At 40.1% G+C, this 12,444-nt stretch overlaps 4 protein-coding genes across 4 annotated transcripts in view; 2 read left to right on the plus strand and 2 right to left on the minus strand.

Moving 5' to 3' along the window:
* Positions 1-10,953, plus strand: part of LOC114667125 (gastrula zinc finger protein XlCGF26.1-like) — a 106,898-nt gene extending 95,945 nt beyond the window's left edge. Inside the window, exon 3 of the transcript XR_007934592.1 lies at positions 10,314-10,953. The gene's annotated coding sequence lies outside the window, so the exon portion shown is untranslated. The remainder of the gene's footprint in view (positions 1-10,313) is intronic.
* Positions 1-10,953, plus strand: part of LOC114668122 (zinc finger protein 721-like) — a 60,945-nt gene extending 49,992 nt beyond the window's left edge. Inside the window, 1 exon segment of the mRNA XM_051927843.1 lies at positions 8,046-10,953. Within this exon segment, the coding sequence (XP_051783803.1) occupies positions 8,046-9,241 (1,196 nt within the window). The 3' untranslated portion in view covers positions 9,242-10,953.
* The window catches only part of LOC114667211 (zona pellucida sperm-binding protein 3-like), a 72,656-nt gene that overhangs the window by 33,610 nt on the left and 26,602 nt on the right, over positions 1-12,444 (minus strand). The window lies entirely within an intron of this gene.
* Positions 1-12,444, minus strand: part of LOC114642262 (zona pellucida sperm-binding protein 3-like) — a 392,210-nt gene that overhangs the window by 21,479 nt on the left and 358,287 nt on the right. The gene's annotated exons all lie outside the window — the stretch shown is intronic.

The following is a 12,444-nucleotide window of genomic DNA, read 5'->3' on the forward strand; positions in this document are numbered from 1 at the left end:
TCCATCTCCCATGGAGCCCTGTGGGAAACTGAGGCACCATCATCAGCCAGGGAGGCTGCCACCAAGCATCCTGGGGGAGGTACTGAGAAGCCCATGGCTGCTCCCCTGGAACATATGCAGCAGGGGCATCCCAGCCACCCATTACAATACATACAAAAAAATAAAGAGCAACAGTATATATAACCAGGGCTGTGGAGTCTGTAGATAAATCCTTCGATTCTGACTCCTTAGATTCCGGTACTTCTGACTCCGACTCCTCTGTATTAATATGCTAATGTATTTGTGATGTTGATTGAAGGAAGGCAATATACCTGTCATTTAACCACAGATCTACTGGCTAGGAAGCTGACTCTACCATATTGGCCAGTTTAAACAAAAGAAAGAACCCCTGAACATACATCGGGGCATAGCACACAAATCCACCTACATCATTACACTTGTTTACACTCAAATTAACGTGTTAAACACATTATATCTGAAATAAAACGAAAACACTATTTGTATTCTACCATAATCCAGATTACAATATGTGAGTGTCAGGTTGTATAATAGCTCAGCTGAACTTCACACTAATAGTAACACAGCTATGCACGGGGCTTTATTCTACAGGTGCTGGTCATAAAATTAGAATATCATGACAAAGTTGATTTATTTCAGTAATTCCATTCAAAAAGTGAAACTTGTATATTAGATTTATTCATTACACACAGACTGATATATTTCAAATGTTTATTTCTTTTAATGTTGATGATTATAACTGACAACTAATGAAAGTCCCAAATTCAGTATCTCGGAAAATTAGAATATCAATTAAGACCAATGCAAAAAAAAGGATTTTTAGAAATGTTGGCCAACTGAAAGGTATGAACATGAAAAGTATGAGCATGTACAGCACTCAATATTTAGTTGGGGCTCCATTGGCCTGGATTACTGCAGCAATGTGGCGTGGCATGGAGTCGATCAGTCTGTGGCACTGCTCAGGTGTTATGAGAGCCCATGTTGCTCTGATAGTGGCCTTCAGCTCTTCTGAATTGTTAGGTCTGGCGTATTGCATCTTCCTCTTCAAAATACCCCATAGATTTTCTATGGGGTTAAGGTCAGGCGAGTTTGCTGGCCAATCAAGAACAGGGATACCATGGTCCTTAAACCAGGTACTGGTAGCTTTGGCACTGTGTGCAGGTGCTAGGTCCTGTTGGAAAATAAAATCTGCATCTCCATAAAGTTCGTCAGCAGCAGGAAGCATGAAGTGCTCTAAAACTTCCTGGTAGACGGCTGTGTTGACCTTGGACCTCAGAAAACACAATGGACCAACACCAGCAGATGACATGGCACCCCAAACTATCACTGACTGTGGAAACTTTACACTGGACCTCACGCAACATGGATTCTGTGCCTCTCCTCTCTTCCTCCAGACTCTGGGACCTTGATTTCCAAAGGAAATGCAAAATTTACTTTCATCACAGGACATAACTTTGGACCACTCAGCAGCAGTCCAGTCCTTTTTGTCTTTAGTCCAGGCGAGACACTTCTGACGCTGTCTCTTGTTCAAGAGTGGCTTGACACAAGGAATGCAACAGCTGAAACCCATGTCTTGCATACGTCTGTGTGTGGTGGTTCTTGAAGCACTGACTCCAGCTGCAGTCCACTCTTTGTGAATCTCCCCCACGTTTTTGAATGGGTTTTGTTTCACAATCCTCTCCAGGGTGCGGTTATCCATATTGCTTGTACACTTTTTTTCTACCACATCTTGTCCTTCCCTTCGCCTCTCTATTAATGTGCTTGGACACAGAGCTCTGTGAACAGCCAGTCTCTTTAGCAATGACCTTTTGTGTCTTGCCCTCCTTGTGCAAGGTGTCAATGGTCGTCTTTTGGACAACTGTCAAGTCAGCAGTCTCCCCCATGATTGTGTAGCCTACAGAACTCGACTGAGAGACCATTTAAAGGCTTTTGCAGGTGTTTTGAGTTAATTAGCTGATTAGAGTGTGGCACCAGGTGTCTTCAATATTGAACCTTTTCACAATATTCTATTTTTCCGAGATACTGAATTTGGGACTTTCATTAGTTGTCAGTTATAATCATCAACATTAAAAGAAATAAACATTTGAAATACATCAGTCTGTGTGTAATAAATGAATCTAATATACAAGTTTCACTTTTTGAATGGAATTACTGAAATAAATCAACTTTGTCATGATATTCTAATTTTATGACCAGAACCTGTACATCAGAGAAGTACTTCATTATGACTATTGTTTGTGAAATGGGACATTTGAACTTGATGTATTTTTTTTTTCATTACAATTTAAATTTATTAGGAGTTGGAGTTGATACATTGTTGTGGACTCCGACCCTGACTCCAGGTACCCAAAATTGTCTCAGACTCCACAGCCCTGTATATAACAACAACAATAATATAACTCTAAATTACATTATATCTGCTTAATTAAATAATACAGTACCAAAAATTGTGGAACAATATCATATTCTTCAATTCTGTGTCATTTACAAAACAATAAATACAACTCGGTTGTTGTAAAGAGCAGCTAAAATAGGCAATGTGATGAAACCAATGCTCTCCTCATTCCAGTAAAGGGAGGTTATAATTCTGAAAGCTCCGTTCTTCTGCCTGGACGCCACTGAGTGAGCCCCTCCTGCCCTCTTAACGCTGATGTTGGCGGACGAGACAAATATCACTGTACCTGAACAGAGAGGCACTTGAAATGGTTCCAGTTGAGGCTCCACTACTTGAATTGGGGGGGGGGGGTTAAGCTCAAATGCACAGGTAGAGAAGTTTTAACCTACATTTGAATATATTTGAATTTAGCGACAGTGGAAGCCCATATGGAGCCCAAGGTGTCTGGGGTGCGCACCCCTTGGGTTACCTAAATGGCACCCATAAGTAGTTGCCTAATGGATTGACCAGCTCTGATTGAATACTAATATTTAATGTGATTATAAATATGTATATAATTTGACTGATCATGACAGTCTTATTATTAATATGGTCTTAATTGTTTGGTACAGAAATACCGTTTAATGCTTCCCAGAGTTTAAAAACCAAAACGGATGCAGGTCCCCTTACCTCCTGAGTGAAGATGTCTGCCACGCGTGTTCAGAGTAGCAGGCTGTAGTTTACTCAGTCAGTTACACTTTGAAGGACTGCCTTTCAAAAGCTGTTAATGAATAACATACATCTACCGTAACATATTATAAATCTGTCACACATGGTGTAGCAGTTAAAGATAAATGGTGTTGTACTTGTAAATTTTTTTCAGTATGGACAATTTGCAGATGCACACATTTATTCAGCCCTGATTGGGATGTGCCAGCTCCTTTCAGATGAGACAACCACACACAAAGGTAAAGTCACGTATCGTCGAAACATTTATGTTCATTATCTGTGGTGTAACTGCTTTTGAAATGGAAGAGTAGGTCTATTGTTGTGTCAAGAAAAGATAAAGCACTGAATGTTTGCTGGCTACGGTGAAGCAGACTTTAGTCCAGCTTAGAAAACAATGACACTGGCATGGCATTGTGTATCTGGTGTATATGTTGTGGTTGATGGAAGGATTGCAGGTCCACAAAAGTTGGAATGTTGGGGTGCCCACCCAATCATCACCCTGTTTAATGAAAGCGAAAGTTACAAACAAAAGGTGAGCTCAATGGGACCAAAACAAACACAAATTGGGGTTTCTGTACTTCAGGAACCTTACTTGGCTGTCAGAGCCTGCTTTAGTCACTGAGGGCAGGAGCTCCGTGGGCTCTCCTAGCGAGTGACACTTCCATTTGGGAAATGTGGATTAAAATAGCTGGGAGGCCAATTAGAGTGAGTCAGCTGCCCTCGCTGGGCATCTTCTTAGCACGGTGGAGGAAATAGAAGAGGATAAGGGTTAGCACCACCTGTCAACGCGGTAGTACATACCTTAGAAGAGGGGCTGGATGGTCATAAAAGGTTTTGCCAATTTATATGGTACAGTATCACTATTAATCCTTCTTTCATCCCACAGTATGAATTTAATTTTACATAAAAACAAAGAAAATGACACATTGACATTAATTTTGCAATCCTACATAAACAAAGAGATAGGTGGGTGTATTTTGTTGATCCCTGAGGGGAAGTTCATGGGCTGCAGCAGCAACAAAAAGCATAAAGTCGTAATGCAACACAATAAACAAAGTCCCACGTATTACACAAGTGCAAGTGTTGCGCCTATGTAGAAAATGGCACACGATGAGGGCAGAAAGAAAAGAGACCACGAGAAAGACAAGAATCGAGAGCAAGAACAAAAAGAGACCGCAAGTGGAAAGTTTAAAAAACCCTAATATTAAAATCAAAATTGAACTCCCAACTTGGAGTTAAAAAATAAAAGCACTCGTCGTGAACTCAAACTTTAAAACGCACGCACACTTATTTTTTTGTTTTTCATACCCGCAAACTTGTCCAATGGTTTGAATGTTATGCCCCTTGAGCTTTAACAAAATGCTTAGCAAGACCCCAATTGTCACTCCATAGCAACTCCTTAGAAACTTATACACACAAAATAGCAACGCGCAAGAATTTCAAGGTGGCATCTTGGGAAAATTTCGGATAATTTTTAACTACTTTAACAGAATTCCATGACTCAAAACCTCCTAATATTCAGAAAAATAGGATTAAAGTTGCAATTTTAAGGTAAAATAAACAAATAATTGTCTGTCATAACAGCAAGAGGCAGAACTGCACACACAATATACCCAGTTGTGCCCCAAAAGAAATTGTGTTAGTTGTCCTATTTTCAGTTACACAGAGTACAGTGAAAGTCTTACTTACATGTCTGATTAACAAATAACACCATGTCGGTGTGTCTACTGTACTAGACTGGGGTGAGGATTGAAACAATGGAGGAGGTATGGAAACGTAACTAACAGATGAGAGGTGTTAAAGAGGTGACGTTCAACATTTGAAATACAATTAGTTGCATTTCTTTTGATTTTCTCAATTGGAGCACAGGCAGGTGAAGTGACCTGCTTGTGGTCTCACAGTGGTGTCAGTAGTGGGATTTGAGACCACAACCTCAGAGTTTGAATTCCAAAGCCTTCACCACTACACCACACTGCCTATTTGGTAGCTCTGTCACTGTCCGTGATCAATTAAAATAGCACCTTGGGTTACACGGTGTCGACACCATGTGGGGTACAAGTGACGAGAGGTTCTGTTCAGACCCTGTATGCCACTTGGGAGGACATGACCTGGTAAGCCGTATGTACTGTTGGTCTTCATATTGTAAGAAGTCCAGAGAACAGCAGTTAGACTGAGTCAAGGCTGGTGGGTGACGAACTATATGGAACGACTGAAGCAGTCGACTCACATGTGTGTTTAGGTCTTTTTGGTGCAGTCCTGATTTCTACTCTGCTCTGTTCACAGACAACAAAATGGAGTTTGTAATATCCAGTATGGAGGAGGTGTGCCCAGCTGTATCGAAACCTCTTCATATGGGATATAAATATGAACAGGGGGTCTCAGAAGAGATGCGTGATGATGAGGATGAGAAGAATCCCTCACTACATAGGGTCTTATTTGGTGGGAATACCATGGAGAAAAGAAGTGTGGACATTAAGACAGAGGAATGTGAGTGGGAGCCTGCACAACTTAAGCAGGAAAATGTCCACATTAAAGAGGAGGAGTGTGAAAGAGAACTAACAGACCTGAAAGAGGCCAAGTCTCACAGCACTGACATGCAGACAAATGAGACTCTAAGCCCGATAAAGACAGAAGACTTTAAATCAGAGTCTGGCACAACATCATGTTGTCTAAACACAGAAGTAAGTGGATTCGGCTTTACAGCAACTGGTCACTGCTCTCTACAGCATCATCCTGAGTTTAAGGTGAAATCCGAATATTTGGAATCTGACATGAATAGAATTGCAAAAGCACCTGGTTCAAGTGTGTCAAGACAAGGTAGGTGCTAAGATTTATATTATATATTAGTGAAGTTCTGTGAAATGGTTTGCATATTTGTAGCTAGAAATCAATAAAGGGAGAAAATGAGTCATTAATCTTAAAAAGAGATTTTTCTATTCCTAAGCTTTCAACAGCCTGCCAGGTGATTAGGCAGACAGGAATCAAAGGCAATATATAGAAAATTTGGGGTGGGGAATTAATAAAGTGGGGTTTGGAGGATGTTGGTCTTAAAATATTATTTATTATTTGGGTGTTCTTCTTTTTCAGACTGCATGTGCTTGGTTCATGTCCAAGTGTCTGTTAATGGCATTTTTGTTTGATAGCCACGATTCAGCCAGCGCTCTGATACTTTTTGTATTAGCTCTGAATCTTACTGGCACATGGACATAAACCCAGCATACCCAGTGTCCATGTCACTTCATTCCAATGCTCACACAAGTACATAAGTGATCAAGCAGTGTGGTAGACAGTAGGACTTTAGGGATTTTCAAAACTCGACTTTATTTTGTAAGAATTAAGCAGATAGAACTGACAAGCTCTGTTGGACTGAATGGCCTGTTCCCATCTCGATTGTTCGAATATTCTAAATGTCTTTACAAGTCTTACCCATAGTCCTACAAGTGTGACTGAGGGTAGGAAATAGTCAGATTTTGTGAGATTGAATGCAGGGATTCATGACGGAACTGTCAAAGACACACACACACACACACCCCAGTCAGAGGCCTGCACAATCCTTTTATTTTAATAGCCATGTGGTGACTCTCATATTTTTAAGTTAACATTTGGGGTGCAGTAGTTTGTTATAAATGCAGTTTGGGCACATTAATATTAAAGTTTTTAACTTAGTGGTAATAGTAGTTTCCCAATAGTTACTGTTATTTTCTAAACACTCTTTTGTTTCAATACACAGTAGTCCCTGCCATTTGTGTTTGTGTATTTTCATGGCCATATTGTTGTTAAGCACATGACTGGGTGCTTAGGCAGTGAATGACATCAACACACTGGGACTGTTTAAGATGGTGACACCCATTAGTTAATGAACGAGAAAGAAACACGTGCAACTAGTGATTCTCTTTAGTATCACAAAACCGGTGGTTGTGTTTTGCCCAACAAAGTTGTGGCAAGAAAAGGCAATGCAGGGAACTTATTTAGTACTAGTTGTGCCATTTTTGAACTGATGAAATCAAGGGAATAAAATTATAAATTGACTTGCAGAATATAATAAGGAAATAAAAAGCAACCAGTACTGATGCCACTTTATTCCCGTTTGATTGATTCAGCCAGTGTTTGGTTTGTTACTGTGTGATATCCTGACATGGTGTGTTGCACAGGGTGACATTCTGTGGCACTTTCAGGCATGTTTGTTGTGAATTGGAAGTACTGTGGGCTTTATTTGTATTGTAATCACTGCATTGTGCCCTTATGCTGTATATGTCCTGGCACTGACCTCGTTTCACAGGCAAGTTATTTACAAAACTGTAATTTTCGACGAAGCCCAGATGTCAAAAGTGTCCTTTTTCATTTGATTACCGTAATGTCAATGTAATTCAAATTCTGATACTTTGTTTCAGAAAATAGGTTTTCAAAAACATTGGAACTCTAACTGAATGTAAGTTTTATTATTAACAATATACCTGTCAGCCACAACATTTAAACCACCTTTCAAATATTGTGCTTCCATTCTGCCAAAATAGCTCTGACCCATCGAGGCATGTTAGATCTATTTTGATACTTCTTAAATTCATAGTTTGTTTTAAAAAAACTATATATATTTCTGCAGATGTTCAAGACAGTGGCAGTTTCTCCTTAACTTCATCAGCTCAGCCGTCCCTTCAATGCACATTAAAAAATACACCAGATGATGAAAATACAACGAAATCAACATCTGGACCAAGTAGTTTGATGCCAGATTCGTTGCAGGACAGTTCTTTGCCTGGTGGGAAACTGAAGAGGACAGATGACAACAACACTGAAGTACAGGTATACAGTACAGATTCAGCAAATGTGTTAGTCTGTCAAGAGCAGAAGAAAACTTTTAAAAGTAAAGCTGAAATCAAAGACAAGCAGAGTTATTATTCAAGACAGAAGCCGTATTGTTGTCCAGAATGTGGAAAACAGTTTTCCACCAACAGTTCCCTACAGACTCACACAAAAACTCACACTGGAGAGAAGCTGTACTGCTGTTCTGAGTGTGACAAGTGTTTCTCCACTAACAGTAATCTTCATATTCACATAAGAACTCACACTGGAGAGAAGCTATATCAGTGTTCTGATTGTGGAAAATGTTTCTCACGCAGTTACAGTCTTCAGAAGCACACGCGATTTCACACTGGAGATAAGCCATATTCTTGTTCTGAATGTGGCAAGCAATTCTCTGATAGGAGTAGCCTTCAGGTACACAGACGAATTCACACTGGTGAGAAGCCGTATCATTGTTCTGAATGTGGCAAACTTTTCTCTGACAGGAGTAGTCTTCGGAAACACACAAGAATTCATACTGGAGAGAAGCCATATCAGTGTTCCGAGTGTGGAAAGAAATTCTCTGTTAGGAGCCATCTTCAGAGGCACAAAAGAACTCATACTGGAGAGAAGTCTTATTGTTGTTCTGAATGTGGCAAACGATTCTCTGTTAGGAGCAGTCTTGAGATTCACACGAGAATACACACAGGAGAAAAACCATATTGCTGTTCTGAATGTGACAAGCAGTTCTGCAGCAGAAGCAGTCTTCAGACTCACTCAAGAATTCACACTGGAGACAAGCCATTTTTCTGTTCTGAGTGTGGCAAACGATTCTATGACAGTAGCTATCTTCAGATCCACACAAGAATTCACACGGGAGAGAAGCCATATTGCTGTTCTGAATGTGGCAAACAATTCTCACACATTAACAGTCTTCAGAAACATAAAAGAATTCACAAGGGGGAAAAGCCATATTGTTGTTCTGAATGTGGGAAAAGGTTCATGGTTAGAAGCCATCTTAAGATCCACTTGAGAAGTCATACTGGAGAGAAGCCGTATTGCTGTATTGACTGTAACAAACGATTCTCAACCAGCAGCAGTCTTCAGAAACATAAAAAAATCCACACTGGAGAGAAGCCCTTTTGCTGTTCTGTATGTGGCAAAAGTTTCTTGCATAAGAGCCACCTTCAGAGGCACACCAGAATTCACAGTGGAGAGAAGCCTTATTGCTGTTCTGATTGTGGCAAACAGTTTTCATACAGTAGCAGTCTTCAGAAACATTCAAGAATTCACACTAGGGAGAAGCCTGAAAAGTGTAAGTTGGGAGGAAATGGAAGGTAGGAAGAGAAAGTAAGAGAAGGAAAACGACTTTAACAGTATGAAGAAGATTCAAGGAAGAAATTCATACCTGGCTGCTCATCTCCAAGAATAAAAAAGTTCCTCTCCCACCTCTGCATTAGAGTAGGTGATGGCGGTAGAGATGAAGCAACATTTTCAGATAAAGGCAAGACCTGCAGTGTACCAGCCATATAGTGGAAGAGACAGCAGACTACTTAAAAATGTAACTTGAAGAAATTAAAAAGGACTTGATACAGTCGAGTGGTCAATTGAAGATAAAGAGGAGACCATATATTGTTAACTTTTTGCATATCAGACAGGATGCAAGTCATAGAATATCTGACAGCTGATGAGCAACGAAGAATCAGCCAGAAGTAAACTGCATTCAGTGCCCATAGACTGAGAGGAGCCAAGCTCATTTAGATCTGCAAGAAGAAGAAGACGAACAGAGAACAGCAGTGACAGCCACCAGAAATGAATGAGAAGGAGAGTTCTGGATCACACAAACAGCAGACGGGCTTGCACGACTTTGGAGCAACAACAGATGTCTGATCGATGTCTCATCTTTGGTGTACCATGTTGGAGTACCCACAATGATTAGTTGCCAAAATACAAAGACTGAGAAGACTTCATTCTGATCTGCGAGAAGAAGAAGAACAGAGAAAAGCAGTGACAGACACCGGAAATGAAGGAGAAGGAGAGCTCTGGATCACGCAAATGACAGAGTGACTTGTGCAACATGAGACCAAGAACAAATGTCTCATCCTTGCTGCACCATGATGGAGTACCCCACACTGATTAGAAATGCATTACGTTTACATTACTTTTAAGTGCAATAGGAAATTTGATACAGCACTCTACAATTGTTATGATGTTGTGTAATCAATCATTCTCCGCCATTCCTAGTCATGTAATTTGATGTTCTCTAGGCAATGAGATCCAGCAGATTCTAAGTTTGACATGAGCACTGACTAGAAATCCTGTAGTGTAGCCCCAGCTTTAGAAGAGCTAAGACGAGGAAATTCAAAGACAGCAGAGTGAAAGTCACATTAACAACAACCAGACATTGCATGAGGTGGCCCCTGATGTACAAGAAGCAGCAATCCAGGATCACATAACATAAAAACAGAAATACACTGAAGAATTTTGTTATACAGAATTATAAAGTTTTATATCTAATGTGAATAAGGCCATAACTAAAATGAAGCAAAACCATCAACATATATTAGCCAGAACAACACTTCACATGATCTAAAACTGTGTGGTGGGACTGCTCACTTATAAAGAAACGGTGGAAATGAAAGCCTACTCTAACCAAACTTCATCGAATTAGAAAACAAAAAAAGCTGAGACACGGGGAGATGGCATTAATGTATGGAAGGAGTGCGGTCACAGAGTTCTTGTCTGAATAGAACAACCAAAATCACAATATTGCTCACCAACTCACAATGACCTAACTGGACTTTAGTTTCTACTTCGCATTATTGCAGAAGTCACACTTGTTATTGTAAAATCCTGCAACTTAAAGTGGGAAAATACCACAGCTGTTCCAACTGCTACTGCCAATATTATGTCATTATGATTTGTGCATGCAAGGAGAAGCCAATAATATGACCAGTCAGCTGTAAGCTGCATCTGTTTGAACTTGTACAGTAGGATCTCACACCTGAATGAGGAGATAAGAAATAAAGGCAGGATGAATTGGTTTTAAGCTCTGATCTGGAGTCTTTGCATTTTTTCTCCAATTGTAATGGATGTTTCTGTGGTTCTCCCATCTGCCCAACTGCAAGGTTTCTTCTTCTTCTTTTCTCACCCCTATATGGGGTTGATGTGCTGATCAACGTTCTCCATACAACTCAGTCCTGCATATCCTCCCCAGTCAGACCCTTTTCCTTCAGATCTACTTTTCTTTTATCCAACCACATCCACTTTGGCCTCCCTCTTATTTCTCTTCCCCTGGACTTCCATTCCCATCACTCTTTTCCCCCACGTGTTCATCATCTCTCCTCATCACCTGTCCACACCAATTCAATCTACTTTCCTGTACTTTCTTAGATTTTCTCCCACTTTTGTTGTACCTCTGATTGTCTCATTTCTTATTATGTCCTTTTGTTGTAACGTTACACATCCATCACAAAGTTTTCTTTTCTAACACATCTAACTTCTTCTCCTGTGCTCCCTTTACTGCTCATGTCTCATCTCCATGCATCACTGCTGGTCTTAAAAACATGACCTTTAACCTTCCCCTTAATTCTTTGACCACACAACACTCCTGATACCTTCCTCCAGTTGTTCCATCCCCACTGCACTCTGTGGCTTATCTCATTGGCACCATCTCTTTTCTAAATGACCTCTCAAGTTCCAGGTCTTGGGGTGCTACACTTGGCACAAGGTTGAATATGTGCAATGCATTCAATTATTCAATTTAAAATCTTTTATTGAGCACATTTATCTCATTTAAAATTGTCCAAAATGTTTCCAGGACAAGGCCCAACCTGCGAACATTGCAATTGAGCTCCAGCCTCACTGGGGCCACATGTTTTGGGCCTGCTCCAAATTAAAATCATTCTGGACCAAAATCTTTAAATTCCTATCAGATAGTCTCGGTGTCACAATCCTTCCTAACCCACTAACAGCTGTGTGTGGTGGGCTCACAGAGGGGCTTAAAGTGGAGAAGGACAAACAAACTGTGATCGCCTTCACTACACTATTGGCATGTAGACTTATTTTGCTCGAATGGAAGAATCCTAACTAGGGATGGGAATTGATAAGATTTTCATGATTCCGATTCCATTTTCGATTCTGTTTAACAATTCGATTCTTTATCGATTCTTCTATCGATTCTTATTTTTAAAAAAGGAGAACACACAGGTCGATTAGCTTAGAACTTTGTTTTATATCTTATCTTTGAACAAGATAGAAATTTAGGAGTAGCATGACCTTACAAACCCAACAGTGAGATCTTAAGAGATCCACAGCCTACGGCTCCTCGATGGGGTGCCACGGGGTCCCCAAAAAAATTTTGTAAATGTAAAATAATAATAAAATAAATATTCTTCTGTAGCAATAACAAAGTATAACATAAATTATTTTGTGGCAATTACACAAGAATGTCCAGTAACATTTACACTCTCCTTTTTAAAAGTATATATGAGCTGAGCACTCAAAAATAAAACTACATCAGCCAGCAACAAATACAATCAACT

This window comes from Erpetoichthys calabaricus, chromosome 1, assembly GCF_900747795.2.
Source record: "Erpetoichthys calabaricus chromosome 1, fErpCal1.3, whole genome shotgun sequence".
NCBI classification, from domain to species: Eukaryota; Metazoa; Chordata; class Cladistia; order Polypteriformes; family Polypteridae; genus Erpetoichthys; species Erpetoichthys calabaricus.